The sequence below is a fragment of the Heptranchias perlo genome, chromosome 3 (assembly GCF_035084215.1).
Source record: "Heptranchias perlo isolate sHepPer1 chromosome 3, sHepPer1.hap1, whole genome shotgun sequence".
Lineage (NCBI taxonomy): Eukaryota > Metazoa > Chordata > Chondrichthyes > Hexanchiformes > Hexanchidae > Heptranchias > Heptranchias perlo.
In genome coordinates, this window is record NC_090327.1 from 96,815,401 (window position 1) to 96,833,576 (window position 18,176).

General features: G+C 40.7%; 1 protein-coding gene across 2 annotated transcripts in view; it reads right to left on the minus strand.

Annotated features, from left to right (window-relative positions):
• Nucleotides 1-18,176, minus strand: part of vps41 (VPS41 subunit of HOPS complex) — a 181,061-nt gene that overhangs the window by 141,897 nt on the left and 20,988 nt on the right. For both annotated transcript variants that reach the window (XM_067980957.1, XM_067980963.1), the window contains exons 3-4: nt 18,005-18,112; nt 15,522-15,599 (exon numbers count right to left, since the gene is read on the minus strand). In XM_067980957.1, coding sequence (XP_067837058.1) covers nt 15,522-15,599; nt 18,005-18,112 — 186 coding nt within the window. The remainder of the gene's footprint in view (nt 1-15,521; nt 15,600-18,004; nt 18,113-18,176) is intronic.

The following is an 18,176-nucleotide window of genomic DNA, read 5'->3' on the forward strand; positions in this document are numbered from 1 at the left end:
CGGTGCCTAGTGGTCCGATGCCGGGTGGTCCGTCCGGTTTTATTCTTATTTTGACTTTTCGTAGCGAGATTTTACAACTGAGTGGCTTGCTTGGCCATTTCAGAGGGCAATTAAGAATCAACCACATTGCTGTCAGAGGGAAATTAAGAATCAACCACATGTCCGGATCATCCCTTTCCTTTGTGAATGGAGACAAAATATTCATTTAAAACCCTACCCACATCCTCTGCTTCTGCACACAAGTTACCCTTATCATCCCTGATAGGTCCAACCTTTTCCTTAGCTATCCTCTTGTTCTTAATGTACTGATAAAACATCTTTGGGTTTTCTTTAATCTTACTAGCTAATATTTTGTCATGCCCTCTCTTTGCTTTCCTTATTTCCTTTTTTTAACGTCATCCCTGTACTTTCTATACTCCTCTCGGCTTTCTGCAGTATTTAGTTTTCTGTGACAGTCATAAGCTTTCTTTTTCTGCTTTATCTTGCCCCATATACATCTGGACAACCAGGAGGCTCTAGATTTGGCAGTGCCACCCTTTTTCTTTGAGGGGACGTGCCTGCATTGTACCTGTAGAATTTCACTTTTTAGTGCCTCCCACTGGCTTGCCACTGATTTCTCCTCAAGTAGTGGTGTCCATTCCACTTCTGCCAAATCACCTCTTCGTTCTGTAAAATTTGCCTTCCCCCAATTTAAAACCTTTACTCTGTCCTTTTCCATAATAATGCCAAAACTAACTAAATTGTGGTCATTATCCCCAATATGGTCACCCACTGTCACTTCATCCACTTGCCCATCTTCATTTCCCAGGACTAAATCTAGAATTGCATCCCCTCTTGTTGGGCTTGTCACGTACTGGCTAAAAAAGTTCTACTGGACACCGATCAAGAATTTTGCGCCCTCTGTGCCCCTCACACTGTTTGAATCCCAGTTAATGTTAGGGCAGTTGAAGTCACCTACTATTATTGCCCTCTTATTTTTGCACTCAGAAATTTGCCTACATATCTGTTCTTCTATCTCCCTTTCGCTATTCGGAGGTCTATAGTACACTCCTAGTAGTGTGACTGCCCCTTTTTTATTTCTTCGCTCAACCCATATGGCCTCGTTTGATGATCCATTTAGCATATCATCCCCTCCCACAACTGTAATTGATTCTTTAACCAATAATGTTACCCCCCTCCTTTTTTTGAAATCACCCACTCTATCCTGCCTGAAAACTCTATATCGAGGGATACTGAGCTGCCAATTATCCCCCTCTTTAAGCCAGGTTTCCGTTATAGCAATGATGTCATGTGGCCATGTGTCTCTGAGCCCTTAGCTCATCTGCTTTGTTTGTAATACTCCTTGCATTGAAGTATATACCCTTTAACCCAAACAGTCGTGTATGAAGTGTTGATAACGCAGGTTTACAATCAGAACAACTTCACCAAGACGTGGTAAAACGATCTTAACACCCCTTAGAGAGAGGTCGGAGCCAGCTTTGAAGAATAAAACTCTAAAATTGAAGAGCTAGTCTACTCAGCAGCACTGCTGAATTTCTGTTAAAATGTTTCAGATTGTTCCTCTCTTACGTTCTTATTTATATATCAGGCCCACTGCTCTCTATAAACTGACACAGATTGTAGGTGTATTTATATTTTGCTTTGAGAATCAGAGTCCGTGAAACAGTCTTGAGCTATATCTTAAAATTACATGCTGCACTCCTATTGAGATGCAAGCAACTAACTCTCATTCTGTATTAGTCTCAACTTTGGGTTCGACCCTGTCACGGTCATAGTCATCCATTCTGAAATCTTTTCTATTTCCATTTCTTTTTTAAAATTCTTTTCCAAATCAGTCCTCAAAATTTGCTCGGATTTTCTCACATCAATTCCCACATTCACCATTAAAAATCAGTGTATTTTTGCCCCCCGAAACAATTTTTTTAAAAAATTGTATTTTTGTTGCAATTTCCTCTATGCTCTGGGTGAATAATATTTGGCTCAATTTCCTAAAGGATCTTTTTCTCCTATATTTTGAAACTGTTCTTCTATCTCCATTCAGTGTGAAGGATGTATTCCCATCAGTTTAATTTGGATTTGACCTCGTTTTAAGGATCCAATGCTAATGTGAAATGCATAATGGAATTTCAACAGATGAAAACATCAAACAATCTAAGTTAACGCCAAGTTAATCGGCGAAGAAATAGCCCTCCCTGCATCTTTTGCTCAAAGTGGAAATCCAATCCAAGTACAAGGTGCAGACACTAAGTTTGAAGAGGAGAGAAAGAGAACTTATATTTTTAACGTTCTTTATCCTGCAATTTCTTTTAACTCACGTATTCCATCAGGCTCCTGACAGGCATGAGCTGAAAGGGCTGCAAGGTCAGATCTTTACTGCTTAAAGCAATATATAGAACGAAACTGCACGTTGCAGTTCACACATGGTTGTAGGATACAGAAAGTGAGACCCTGATCTTTGCTGGGCTGCTGTGAAGAGGTTCAGTGTGGAGACCAGATACCTCCCCAGAGGGAGAGTGGCCCTCTCATGCACATTTCCTAATGATCAGGCGATACTGAAGGGTACCTGGAGTGGATCATCTGTCTACTGCCACACAGAGGAAAATAGGAAAACTTACTACTTAAGAAGATATCCCACCAACATGGGAAAAGCAGCCTTTCCTGAGCCCACCATCTTTGGATTGAATAAGAAAACAGAGCCCATTTCAGTGGGGGAGCATTTGGGGAACAGTGATCATAATATTATTAGGTTTAGAATTGTTATGGAAAAGGACAAGGAATAATCAAATGCGAAAATACTTAACAGGAGGAGGGTTAATTTCAGTGAGTTAAAAAGGGATCTTGGAATCAAAAATTGATAGACAAAACAGTAATTGAACAATGGGAGGTCTTCAAGGAGGAGATGGTTTGGGTACAGAGTGCACACATTCTCATGAGGGGGAAAGGAAGGGCATCCAAAGCTAGAGCTTCCTGGATGACTAACCATATAGAGATTAAAATGAAATAGAAAAGGAGGCTTATGACAAATGTAAGACTCATAATATAGTCGAGAACAAAGCTGAATAAAGGAAGTACAGAGGAGATCTAAAAAGGAACTAAGAGGGGCAAAGAGGGATTATGAGAATAGATTGGCAGCTAATGTAAAAGGGAACCCAAAAGTGTTTTATAAACACAAATAGTAAAAAGGTAGTCAAAGGGAGGGACCGATTTAGGACAAAAGAGATTTTCTTGTGGAGGCGGAGGTACTGACCACTTCGCATTGGTCTTCACTAGAGAAGAGGATGCTGCCAATGTAGCAGTAAAGGAGGTAGTAGCGATACTAGATAGGATAAAAATAGATAAAGAGGAGGTACTTAAAGGTGCTCAAAGTAGAAAAGTCACCCGGTCCAGATGGGATGCATCCTAGGTTACTGAGGGAGTTAAGACTGGATATTGCAAAAGCTCTGGCCACAATCTTCCAATGTTCCTTAGACATGGGGGCAGTGCCAGAGGACTGCACATGTTACACCCCTGTTCAAAAAAGGGGAGGGATAAAACCGGCAATTAATGGCCAGTCAGCCTAACGTCGGGGGTGGGGAAACTTTGAGAGTCAATAATCCGGGACAAAATTAATTGGAAAAGTATGGGCTAATAGATGAAAGTCAGCATGGATATGCAAAAGAAAAATTGTGCTTGACTTGATTGAATTCTTTGATGAAGTAACAGAGAGGGTTGATGCCGTATATATGGACTTTCAAAAGGCATGATAAAGTATACATAATAGACTTGTTAGCAAAATTAAAGCCCATGGGATTAAAGGGTCAGTGGTAGCGTGAATACGAAATTGGCTAGAGGACAGAAAGCAGAGTGAAGTGGTGAATGGTTGTTTTTCAGACTGGAGGGAAGTATACAGTGGTGTTCCCCAGGGGTCAGTATTAGGACCACTGCTCCTTTTGATATATATTAATGACCTAGACTTAGGTATACAGGGTATAATTTCAAGGTTTGCAGATGACATGAAACTCGGAAATGTAGTAAACAATGTGGAGGATGGTAACAGACTTCAGGAGGACGTGAAATGAACAGACATATGGCAGGCGCAATTTAACGCAGAAAAGTGTGAAGTGATACATTTTGATGGGAAGAAAGAGAGGCGATATAAACTAAATGGTACAATTTTAAAGGGGGTGCAGGAACAGAGAGACCTAGGGGTGTATGCATATAAATCTTTGAAGGTGACAGGACAAGTTGAGAAGGCTGTTAAAAAAGCATATGGGATCCTGAGCTTTATTAAGAGGCATTGAGTACAAAAGCAAGGAAGTTATGCTAAACCTTTATAAAACACTGGTTAGGCCGCAGCTGCAGTACTTTGTTCAATTCTGGGCACCACACTTTAGGAAGGATGTCAAGGCCTTAGCGAGAGTGCAGAAGAGATTTACTAGAATGGTACCAAGGATGAGTGACTTCAGTTGTGTGGAGAGACTGGAGAAGCTGGGGTTGTTCTCCTTAGAACAGAGAAGGTTAAGGGGAGATTTGATAGAGGTGTTCAAGATCATGAACGGTTTTGATAAGAGTAAATAAGGAGAAACTGTTTCCAGTGGCAGAAGGGACAGTAGCCAGAGGACATAGATTTAAGGTGATCGGCAAAAGTGCCAGAGGCGACATGAGGAAACATTTTTTTTAAACAGAGTGAGTTGTTACAATCTGGAATGCACTACCTGAAAGGATAGCAGAAGCAGATTCAATGGTAACTTTCAAAAGGGAAATGGATAAACACTCGAAAGGAAAAAAATTATACGGCTATGAGGAAAGAGCAGGGGAGTGGGAATAATTGGATAGTTCTTTCAAACAGCTGGCACACGACGGGCCAAATGGCCTCCTCCTATGCTGTACCTACTATGATAACTACCTCCAGCCTCAATTTATTGGCAGCATACTGTATCATCTGTGCCTGCACTTAACATTGATGAAGAGTGGAAGCCGATCAAACCACTGTGCTAATTAAAACACTTACACATTAAAGAAAATGCAAGCCCACTTTGGCTAAAACTCTGCAGGATAGCTCGCTCATTGTTCTCCTGATAATAATTACCAGGCACATGTTATGCAGCTGTAACTTGTATTATTTAGTTACAATTTTAAATTAGCGTTTCTCATCCAGGAGTAATATTTTTTGAAACTGCCAAGTGTAAAAATTATTTTAATTTTTTTTTAAAGTTTGAACAATCTACAAGAAGTAATATTTATCAGTACGAAAAAGGGCTGGCATCCAGTATGATAGATGTGGATCAGCAACATCAGAAAACATGGCCCATCTCTCCAATTAATTCCCACTTTACCCCTGCATCTCCCTACCAACTCGGCAGAGGGGAAAAAGCAGCAAAACAAAAAACCTGCTAACTGTTTCTTTATGTCGCACACTTTTATTATACAGGCCCTCTCGTCTCTCTTCCATCCCCTTATAATTTGCACATTCTTTTGTCCTTTCTGTATCGCTGCATTATTTCATTGACGATCTTTTATATCACTCATGTTTTTGTTGAGCAGTTTGCAGGTCATTTAACAAAATTAACTCCATTTCTGCGATTGATGCATCTGTTGGTTCTCGTCCCCTTCTCATTCCCCCGTGCTCCCTATTTTTCCAACTTTACTAAAATATGTTTATTTCATAGCCGTTAGTCTGATCAAACATATGAAATCTTTCCCTACGTTACAACAGTGACTACATTTCAAAAGTACTTCATTGGCTGTAAAGCACTTTGGGACGTCCTGAGGTCATGAAAGGCGCTATATAAATGCACATTCTTTATTTCTTTCAATAAAGCATTGCAGACCTCTGGACACTAGGTGGCACTATTGGACCTACAAGTAGATCTCCCATATCTGCTGTCTCTTCACACAAATCAGGACAACAAAAAATTGTAAGCACCTCACTATTTATGAATTAAAATGGATTAAAAATATATTGAAAATACCTTCCGGGCCCTTTTCCTTCCATTCACTTATCCCTGTAAAGCTCTGACAAAGCCATGCAGCTTTGCCACGCTAAAAGTGTATGCTGGCCTTACTCCCTCCTCTGTCCTTACTCCCTCCTAGTCTGTTCCTGGCTACACCTCTGGCCAACTGGCTATTTCCACTTCTGTCTCTTACTACACTCCACTAAATTCCTGACTGCCAGCCAGCTAACCACCCACACACTGCCCCCCCCCCCCCAATGTCTGGTTTCAGACTGTGTCTCTGGCTCTTGCTCTGCCCTGTCCTGCTAAAAATCAAGACTCTGGACACATGCGTCAGTGTCTGCAGCATTGACAACTGTTCACGTGGAATTTCGGGCCTGTGTTTTTTTACATTGCTCTTATAAAATAGTGAGGAACGCAGTGTGGCCTCTGCTAGTAATCTTCTAAAAGTCTTGTGCAAAGCGCACACACTGCCTCTAAGTGTCACATCTGCTTCCTGTAATATATCTATTGTTCTAAAACAGCAATTTCTCCAACTCTCCATGAGCAATGCCACAAAAATATAAATAAACATTATATAGCATACATAATACCTGTTCCCTCCAGTAGGAGATATACAAGATACCTTTGCTCATCGCTGTTGTAACTAAAGTTCATTTGCTAGAAGACAAATCATTTTGCTGCGAAAAACATAACTGGTGCAGAATTTATTATGAGACTTGACAGTCAAACCCCTAAACTTGGGCTGTAAAATACGGACAAAATACCCTGAAGCATGGATTTTGTCAGCTTTTCGATTAGGAATAAATTCCTGACTATTAGGAGAGCCTCTTATAATCGTATCCTTTTTGGCGAAGTCGTCTCCCTCAGCATCCATCACGCCAGCTTCCACTGCTCGGATACCCAACAGAAGCCAGAGTAATCAATCAGCTAATGGGTCATTTGTAAAGCTTGCCGTGCTAACAAATAGGTAATTGATTCTTTTGCAAATGTTGCATCCCCATGGAAAATCTGCTTTGGAAGTGTGTACAGTAAGAAAAAAAATCCACAGTAACTGGAAGGAGAGTGAGTGACTTGTTTGGGGGTGAGGGAAGAGGGTGTTGCTCAAAGACAAAATGAAGGAAGTAACTGGTGCAATCTTATAGTGCAGTAGGTTTCTGACGGGTTTTATAGTGCCATCAGCTGCATACCATACTGCAAGGTTATATACTGCCTTTTAACATTTTTTGACAATCTTTTAACCGTTATTTTATGGCAGATGTTTAACCCATCGAAAATAATCAGCTTAATACCTCTATTAAAATACTGGACGGGGAATGCCGAGAGAGTGTGTTGTGTTCATTGCCAATATTGCCATTATGTTCTTGGGTCTTTTCTAACCTTTTACCCCAGCTTATTTTGGCGCTCATATCTTAAATAACTTTCATGAGCAAGTCCCTTTGAGAACACCTACCCTTGCCTCGAGATGTGGGTAAACTTTCGATAATATGCATGGGAAATGAACAGCAAACCTCATCTGTGAGTTTCAAACTGGTTGTTTCATTCTCTGAGATGTTCAAATGGACGACTTTCACATTTCTGTGACATGTTCTACTTGAGCTCCATTGACACTAGAAGTTGGATCCGGAGGCCAGCAACACAGATAACATCATGTCAGATGAAAATTTGTATAAGCCAGTAATGTTAATATTGGCTGCTGTTGAGTGGACTAAGAAGTCAAAATAAAATGGCGGCACCAACAGAAGCCTTGAGCTGTACTTTGCTTCACAAGGAAAGAAGCAAAGCCTCCTCCTGAGTTGATGTCCCCTACCTTCGAAGACATATACACAGCTTCATTTATATTAAAGCTCCTACTGAGGTCCTGTGATATAAATGGGATAATAAAAAATAACAATTTAAATTTGTTTGGGAGATTACCTGACTAGATGTTAGGAATTTCTTTAAAAGGAAAGAAAGAAAAATAATTGCAATTATATAGCATCATTTCAGATCCTCAAGACACCCCAAAGCCAATGAATTACTTTTTGAAGAGTAGTCACTGCTGTGTTATGCGCAAAATGGACAGACAATTTGCACACAGTAAAGTCTCACAAATGATCAGTTAATCTGTTTTTGGTGGTGGTGGTGGTCGAGGGATAAATGTTGGCTTTGACACCATGAGAACTCCCTGCTCTTCGTTAAATAGTGCCACGAGATCTTTAATGTCTACCTAAACAGGCAAATGTAAGGAATCTTACAACCTTACATTTGTCCACCCCAGTCCATCACCGGCATCTCCACATCATAAACAGGCAAAGTTTAATGTCTCATCCAAGAATCAGCACTTCTGACAATGCAGCACTACTGCGGTGAAGTCTAGATTATGGGCTCAGTTCTGCAGTGAGGCTTGAATGCATGACCTTTTGACTCACAGGTGAGTGCTATCAACTAAGCCAAGGCTGACGTTTAAGCCTATGAAGCCTAGTTTTAACATAAGTCACAATTTATTCACCAAGGTCGAACATAAGGAAACTGTTCAACAGCCACCATGTGCAAAATTTGGGTTTTCAAATCTTGACGGCAGATCACTGAAAATAATGGATGTTATTAATGAGTGGTAACCAATTCACCACCACTAACAAGCGAAATTAAAATTTATCACATAACTAGTGCAATACGAGTCTGGATTTGAGGTACTTTAACTGCTTTTATGTTGATACTTTTATTCGGAATCTGGAACCACAGCGTTTGTGAGCCGGCTCCCAGCGTTTACGCTGTTCAGTCCAATGAGTTGAGTCTATGAGTCTGCTGCTGAGCAATGGTACACGGATTTAGGGGTATAAACATCAGGAGCCAACTGCTGCATTCCCTGCTCCCAGAATCTCAATTAAAATATAAAAAAGCTTAAGTCAACACAATGGGGGAAAGGGGTGAGTTTACACAGGTGTAAACTGTTTTGTTACTGCATGCAAGTATGTTTAGTGCTATAACAAAACATCTTATGGATGAGACGTTAAACGGAGGCCCTGTCTGCCCTCTCAGGTGGGCGTAAAAGATTGCATGGCACTATTCGAAGCAGCGCAGGGGAGTTCTCCCAGTGTCCTGGCCAATATTTATCCCTCAATCAACATATCTTACTGCTTGTGAGACCTTGTGAGACATAAATTGGTTGTCGCATTTCCTACATTACAACAGTGACTACATTTCAAAAGTGCTTCTTTAGATGTTAAACACTTTGGGAACGTCCTGAGGTCACAAAAGGCATTGTATAAATGCAAGTTCTTTCTTTCTAACAAAGCTGGATGGAAAGTGGACCAAACTCCAGCACTGCCAGTTCTCATGGTTCTAAAATAAACCTGCTTAAATAGGGAGCCTTAACATCATGGAGGCCATGCTTTGAATCTATCCGTTTAATCTGTAAATGTTAATTAATTCTGGGGGCAAAGGAAGTGGCTTGGAGGAGTAATTGTGACTGGCAGTACAAAGGAGCTAAATGAACATACATAGTTAAATGACAAGATCACTGAACTTCTCTCAAGTTAATTACTGTAACTCTGCTGATGTTGATGCAGCTCCTTCGCACCGATGGGCTCAGCAACTGCTCCCAGCCAGTTCCTTGGATGACGCCAAGGGCAACACTTCAAAATATTTTTTAAACCAAAAGCATTACAATTTTTGGCAACTGATTGATGAGTTTAAAGGGGGAGGAGGTATTTGATGGTGATATTCCCTCTTTTAAGGAACATGAGATTAGGGAATATATTATGCTCAAATAACAAATAAAAACAGAAAATCTGGAAATACTCAGCAAGTCAGGTAGCGTCTGTGAAGAAAGAAACAGAGTTAACGTTTCAGGGCGATGATCTGGTAGAAGTTAAAGGTTAAACAGTTTTTAAGTAAGTACAGAGCCAGGGAAAGGTTGGGGGGGGGGGGGGAGGAAAGAACAAAAAGGGAAGATCTGTGACAGGGTCAGGGGCAGGAGCGATTAAATGACAAAAGGGATGATGATCCAAGGCAAGGAGGATGGTAATAGAACAAGTAAACAAACAAAAGATGGGTCTAGAGGAGCTATAAATGGCAACAGCAGAACCATTAACAGCACCTGCTGTCCGAAAAAAATGGGAGCAGCGGTTATGATCTGAAGTTATTGAAATCAATGTTGAGTCCAGAAGATTGTAAAAGTGCCTAATCGAAATATGAGGTGCTGTTCCTCGAGCTTCATTGGAATGGTGCAGGAGGCCGAGGACAAAGAAGTCAGAGAGGGAGCGGGACAGAGAATTAAAATGGCAAGCGACCGGAAGTTCAGGGTCACGCTTGCGAACTGAATGGAGGTGTTCAGCAAAGCGATCACCCAAACTGTGTTTGGTCTCCCCAATGTCGAGGGGATCACACGTGAGCAGTGAATACATTGAAAGAATAAATTGAAAGAAGTACAAGTAAATCGCTGTTTCACCTGGAAGGAATGTTTGGGGCCCTGGACGGTGGAAAGGGAGGAGATGAAAGGGCAGGTGTTGCATCTCCTGCGCTTGTACGGAAAGGTGACGTGAGAAGGGGAGTGGGTGTTGGGGTTGATGGAAGAGTGGACCAGGGTGTTGGAGGGAACGGTCCCTTCAGAATGCTGAAAGGGGAGAGGAACATGTATTTGGCATCGCGCTGGAGGGGTGGAAATGGTAGAGCAAGATCCATTGAATGTGGAGACTGGTAGGGTTCTCGGAGAGAGGGGGAGGGGTGAGGGCAGAAGTGCAGGAAATGTGATGGACATGGTCGCATGCCCTGTCAACTACAGTGATGGGGAATCCGCAGTTGAGGAAAAAGGGCGTCATATCGGAAGCACTGGTGCAGAAGGCGGCATCGTCAGATCAGATGCGATGGAGGTGGAGAAACTGGGAGAATGGAATAGAATGCTTACAGGAAGCTGGGTGGGAGGAAACGTAATCAAGGTAGCTGTGGGAGTCGGTGGTTTATGGTAGATATTGGTTGACAGCCCATCCCCAGAAATGGAGATAGAAAAGTCGAGGAAGGGAAGAATCGGAGATGGATCACGTGAAGGCGAGGGAAGGGTAGAAACTGGAAGCAAAGTTGATGACATTTTCAAGTTCGGGGCGAGAGCAGGAAATGGCACCAATATTCAGGAAAAAGAGGTGAGGGAGGGGACTTGAGTAGGACTAGAACAAAGAATGTTCCACGTATCCCACAAAAAGGCAGGCATAGCTCGGACCCATATGGGTTCCCATAGCAACACCTTTTATTTGGAGGAAGTGAGTGGAGTCAAAGGAGAAGTTGTTGAATGTAAGACCAAGTTGGTGCATGCAACAGCTTGTACTCAGCTGTTCTTGTGAACCAGTACACTTCTTCTGCAGTAACACTGGTGAGGTGTATCAAAAAAAAGCCTAAAAGATCACACAAGGATGCCATTCGGGCTGTATTGTTATAACTCTTTATCTTGATGTATGCTCCTATACCTATTTTTTTTTTTTTAAAATAGCATCTGGCCAGTTGAGCTGCAGTACATAATGGGATGATTGGGAATTTTGAACTGCAGTGTCACTTATTCTGGCATGTGGTTTGCTTTCTTCAACCTCAGGTAAACTGAATAATGCAGAGGAGAGATACGATTCACCTCCTTGTCCCTAACTTCCCTTACAGCAAATTCTGGATCCTTGTTGCCTCATCAGGGAGGCGTGCCCAGTCGAACCCAGGTGCTTCCCTGTAGGGTGGTTACCAAGAGCTGAAGGCCAATGCTTTTTTTCCCCCTGGAGAGGGTAATTGGTTCCCAGTTCTCCATCAATGGCCCTTTCAAACCAGCTGTTGGAAATGCACAAGAGCAAACTCTCCCTCCCTTTGAGAGAAGCATCTTGTGATGAATGTGTTGGTGGTCCAACTTGCAATGTCACCATGCTTCCCCTACATGCGCCTACTGCAAAATGCTGCATTAGCCAGGGAGCAAGTAACTATTTCCTCTGGTGGAGGAATCCAGAACAAGAGGGCATAATGTCAAAATAAGAGCCAGGCCATTCCGGAGTGAAATCAGGAAGCACTTTTTCCACACAAAGGGTAGTAGAAATCGCAAATTCTCTCCCCCAAAAGGCAGTGGATGCTGGGACAATTGAAGTTTTCAAGGCTAAGATCAATAGATTTTTGTTAGGTAAGGGTATCAAAGGGTTTGGAGCAAAGGGAGGTAAATAGAGTTGAGATACAGATCAGCCATGATTTAATTGAATGGCGGAACAGGCTTGAGGGGCTGATTGGCCTACTCCTGTTCCTTGAACTGGGTGTTAAGTTTTTATTCAAAATTATTTTAGCCTCTCTACTTTAGATTATGCTGACAGGTGAGACTCAACTCCCTATGCCATTGCAAATGCCTTCACTGGCCTGGATATCTAGGTCAGCTTTCAGTAATGTGCTCCACGAGAAATGAAAGCTCCATTACTCATTTTTAGCTCATGAAATTATCCTATGCCTCTATAGATTCTCTCCTATCTTCAATGAGTGACAAGAGTATTACAACTTGAGAGCTTGTTTTAAGCTCAAACCATTACATGAATTTATTTTACAAAAGATGAACAAGCGAATAACTAATTGCAATATATTTACAGCAGAAGACCTTCTATCTAGGTTCTCAAAAGGAAAACAATAAAAGAACACAGTCTACCACTAAACAAATCTTTTACAGACTACTTTTATGGAGGTAGTGTTGCTTTCTTTGTATTTCTTACTGCTATTTATGTAAGGTGGGAGCCGATGCCACCTTAATCTATTCTCTTGAGAATTCCAAACTAACTCAAAGATTCAAATACCTAAAAGCAGCTTAAATATCCCTGAAAACTGTTACAGGGACTTCCTGGATTTGAATAACTGTCAACCACATCCAAAATAACTGGCTATGATGCGCATAACTAAATAAATCATACATTCTTTGTTTGTTCGCAAGTAGATTGGCTCCTCCCTGAAGCTTTGCAGACAATCAAACAAACCTTGAAACATTTGAATCAACTCAAGCTTGGTACAAGGTTTTGCCTGCAGCTGATTTTAAAATCCTTATACTGAGGATGGTTTTAAAGGGACAGCCACCGATCTAAAAATGCATAAATTTTTGTCACACTGGGAAAGAGAGGGAAGACAGCAAGTAACACCGGCATATTATGAAAAGCTTACACAGATAGCCACAGCCCAACTGAATACCTCAATTTTTAATCTCGTATTTGCTGGTTTGGTTAATCAAGTTGAATTTAATGAGACTCTTCTCAATAGGTTAAATGTTCTCTACTCTATAAGTAATACTGTGACTTTTACCCTTGATAAAGTTAGCATTTAGTGGCTTTTTAAACAAAAAGCAGGCAAGATTAGCTGACTCAGCACAAATTGAATAGCAAACTATTACAAACATAGTGAAAGCCAATGTTTTCCTCATTTAAATGCAAAAATATTTTTTTTTAACAGTTCTGATGCTGTAAAAGATTTTGCAACAAATTGCTCATTTTAACTTGTACGATTAATATAAAAATAAATACAGAAAATAGCAGCTCTACTAGAAACAGATTTAGAGGATTCTTGAGTATATATATTTTTTTGAGTTCTCCAAATCCAGAGCTTTCAGGAAAATAAAGAAATTATACAGTGGAGTTAATAGCGTATGATACTTAACATAGTTATCTGAAATTTCTCTCTCCATTATTTTAAGGGTGTGAATATTGACATCACTGTGTCAGCCAATAAGCTGGAGGCGGGGCAGGACTTGAGAGTTTTCTATCTCATGACCGAAACTACAACAAATAGAATCGACTCAAGTACAGAAGGATTATTTCTCTTCCTCTGAAAATTGAAGTCCCAATTACTTACTTCCAGGCGCGATTGATGGGGAGGGAGGGGGGGGATTACCCAATCATCTCCATACTGGCTGGGAATAGTGGTGTCACTATATGCAGCCTTATTTTAATGGAGTTGTTAATCCGTTGAAAATCATGGGGAATAATGCAACTGGTTAAATACAATGGGAGGAGTTTCCAATCCATGCATTATGTGCCTGTATACTATTATACCATAGCTTAATTTAAAAGCCAGAGAAGTTAATCCAAATTTAGTCTGATGTCCACATAGTGAACATTTCATCTAAAGAAAGACTTGCATTTATGTAGTGCCTTTCACAACCAAAACGCTTTACAGCCAATTAAGTACTTTTGAAGTGTAGTCATAGTTGTAATGTAGGAAACACTGCAGCCAATTTGCATACAGGAAGGTCCCACATGGAATGGAAAGGAAAATTAGGCGGAGTGTATAATGGACGGCCGATCCACTACTGCCCCTCCGCTAATGCCCATTTTACGCTCCCCGCCAAAGTTGAAAGTTCTACCCAAAGTCTCTGACTTACTGTTCCAAGACTCCCACATGAAATTAGTCTGTACAAGCTCAAACCTGATCCTTGTGGGGGTAGATTTACAGCCATATCAGACAATAACAACTTGCATTTATATAGCGCCTTTAATATAGTAAAATGTCCCAAAGCGCTTCACAGGAGGGTAAAAATGTACACAGAACCAAAGGAGACATTAGGACAGGTGATCTAAAATTTGGTGAAACAGGTAGGCTTTAAGCAGCATATTAAAGGAGAGGGAAGTGGAGACAGACAGTATTCAAAATATTTATGTCACAGACTAACATCACATTCCTAATGGCAGTCCAATAACGAAGCATACGTAGCACATTGGTGAGATAAGGCATTGATTCAAACCTTCACTTTTCCATTCCTAGTCTCAATTGAGCGGTTAGAGGATCAGATAGGGAGCAAAGAAGGAAAGAAAGAAAAATTGAAAAGGGCAGTCGATCTGGACCTCTCAAGAAGCTTCTTGTGGCCAGCTCTGGAGCAATATGGGAAGGTTGCCTGTTCATCCTTTCATGGCGGGAGGTGGGGGGAAATCATATACACAGAGGTGGAAAGAGATGGGGTCTTAAAAAGGTGGGTAGGAGAAAAACAATTCAAAGAGAGTGGAGAAATGAAGGAGAGAGTGGAGAAATTAAGGAAGGACATACTTGCATTGGAGGCAGTTCAGAGAAGGTTCACAAGGTTGATTCCGGGTATGGAAGGGCTGTCTTATGAGGAAAGATTGAACAGGTTGGGTCTATACTCATTGGAGTTTAGAAGAATGAGAAGAGATCTTATTGAAACATACAAGATTCTGAGGGGACTCGATAGGGTAGATGCTGAGAAGATGTTACCCTTCATGGGGGGAATCTAAAACTAGGGGCATAGTCTCAGAATAAGGGGTCGCCCGTTTAAGATGGAAATGAGGAGGAATTTCTTCTCCCAGAGGGTCGTGAATCTTTGGAATTCTTTACCCCAAAAAGCTGTGGAGGCTGAGTCATTGAATACATTCAAGGCTGAGTTAGACAAATTTTTGATCAGCAACGGAGTCAAAGGATATGGGAAAAGGGCAGGAAAGTGGAGTTGAGGTAAAAATCAGATCAGCCATGATCTCATTAAATGGCAGAGCAGGCTCAAGGGGCCGAATGGCCTACTCCTGCTCCTATCTCTTATTATGGTCTTATGGAAAAGATGTCACACTGGCAGTTTTTGTAACATTATATATTATAACATAATAATATTATACTTACGATGTCAAAACGCTGCGTCACATCTCCCTGAATGTCCAGCAAATAGACCTTGCCATGATGTGTCCCCAGTGCCAAGAACTGTAATGAAACAGTAATACAGTGAAATTTATTTACCCTATATGCAATCCTGATACACTCTTTTCCCTCCACACTTCTATCAACAGGAACCATTTACTTTGGTTTATTGGGACATCTGAAGCTTCCCATAAAAAGCTTACTCTACTGCTATTCCAAAATAATTCATATGAAAATCAAACTTCTATACCTCCCTCATTATAGTCATGGAATGATGTGTAAATCACCTGGACACATCACTCCAAGTATATAGTAGGGGGAATGGAGATGTCAATACACTGTTTCTGTCAGACAAGGAGATATCCGATACCCTCTTTTGAGTACAACACTGCCAACGATGGCTGCGCCAACTTTGACACTGGTGATTTAATATAAACCAGGTAACGCTGCTGCCACATGCCGTCATTATGTCTGATCACTAGCTTCCAGGCAACTGCGCAGGTGAAAAGCCTGCACGTACAATTGTTTTTCCCACTAGTGGTGGTGAGTTCACGCCACAGTGGAGATGGAGCAGATTCCAAGCACTGGCAGCTTCAGGGCACTGCCGAACCACTTCTCCTTGAAGGGTCTAGAGATATAAAAGGGGTCCATAAAAAAGCCCCCAATCCTCAATTCATCTGCAGAAACAGATGGATTATGCAGTGGAGATCCTCTCTCAATTCCAGCATGTGCATTCAAGTCATCCCTGATCAAAGCACTTACAAACAAAGGCAGTATTTGAATTAGCGCATTCTTGTCACTATATCCAACATTATCTATCACACAAGCTCAAAACCAGAAGATGAATAAGAACACATTGCATATGCATTGCCCTGTGGCTCCCCGGTACACTTAAAATCAAATCACCCAAATAAAGTAAAAAAACCTATTTGCCCATTTTAAGTATTTTTTTTAAATTCAAAACCCTTCAGAACATTTGTATACAGAACTAAAGAAATTCACAGGCCACAATAAAATCACAGCAATTCTTTACACTCTCATGTTCCTTTCACATTACAATTTTTCCACCTTATATACACTGTGACTAGCAATGCTGTAGCAGTGTGTTCCCCGGTGTGTACCTATAATTCTGTTTATACACAATGTTCACTTAAATCTACTATATAAACCATCGTTCTGCTGTATCATATGATAGTGGCTTTTTTTCTAATTACATCAACAATGTTCACCTGCCTCACAAAAAGGAACATTTTCTCCTTAATTCAGTGACATCTTTACTCAAAATGAGGCTTCTGGGCCAATACGATTGTGCAAGTACTGGTTACCTGTCAGAATGAGTCACGAGGAAGCCTCATCTACTGACAACAAATTGTTTCTTTGCAGCTTGTGCACACTCACTGATGAACTGTGGCAGCAAATTAAAAGTGTAGCATTAAAACAAGAAGAAGATACACACGCACAGCAAGGATGAGGAAATGTTTGAGGCATCATTTAACGAAACGGAGTTATAGCTGTGTAAAATAAATGTAATGATTCAAAAGAGCTGAAAAAGCAGAGTTCTAGGAACGGTTGGTAAAAAATTGAAATACGTAACCAAACATTCAGGATTTTAACAAGCACATAAAGTAACATTTTAAACATTCTTGACTTAAAAAAATGGAATAGTAAACAGTGAATCAATACATTTGAGTTCAACGCATTAACCAAATTCTGGGGCAACTCAAATTACAGTCTTTCTGTGCATCTGAGCATGCTTGATTGGAGGCTCTAATGAAATGCTCATATTTACAGGCACTACCAAGCATGTCAGTCAACCAGCACCATCTAAAAAATAACCTTCCATTAACTCGAGGTTTAAAAAAGATTTATCAAGATGGAATTGCTAAACTGAAAATTAAATTCAGGCACTTATAACATGAACCTGCATTAAAGAGGAGAAAAGGGAAGAAGAGGCTCATTACAAATTCAGCCCGGCAATGTCTTTCGCCCCTGCAAGGTTGCTTTTTTTTTCCAGGAAGAAGAAAGTCCCCCGGGTAAAGAAAATCAATACTGGTTAATAAAACATCAGGTGTGCAGACATAACTAGGTATGACTATTCCACTGCACAAGCCTGCTTGACTGCACTCGGTGCCATGACGATTAGTCATCTAGTACAGACTGATGCTCGTGAAAATATGATGCTTTAGAAGGGAAAGTGGCTACTCGAAAGAGGGGAAGAAAATGTTGAATAGATACCGAACATTGAATTGTGTGAAACCCACATGTTTTATCAAAATATAATCATCACTGCTTGATATGAATCGCAACAAGATGGATAAGCTATGCATTCGATTTTAAATGATTCACCATTAGGTTTGAACAGCTCTATAATTTGTGCAGCATGCTTCGGTGTCCTTAAAGAGTGTATTAGGTAAAATCTAATTTTTGAAAATTATACATCTTTAAAAATACTGGAACAAAGAGGCTACCTTATCATGTACAGTCATACAACTTGCTGCATCTTTCTGCAGAATTTCTGTCACTCCATTAGCCAGTCTTTCATATTTAAGCTTTGGCTCCTCTTCACTTTCTTCCTCCTGTGTTTAAGAGAAAAAAAAATCAACAGCTAAATAAACTGATAATTTCCAGGTTTGACTCTAT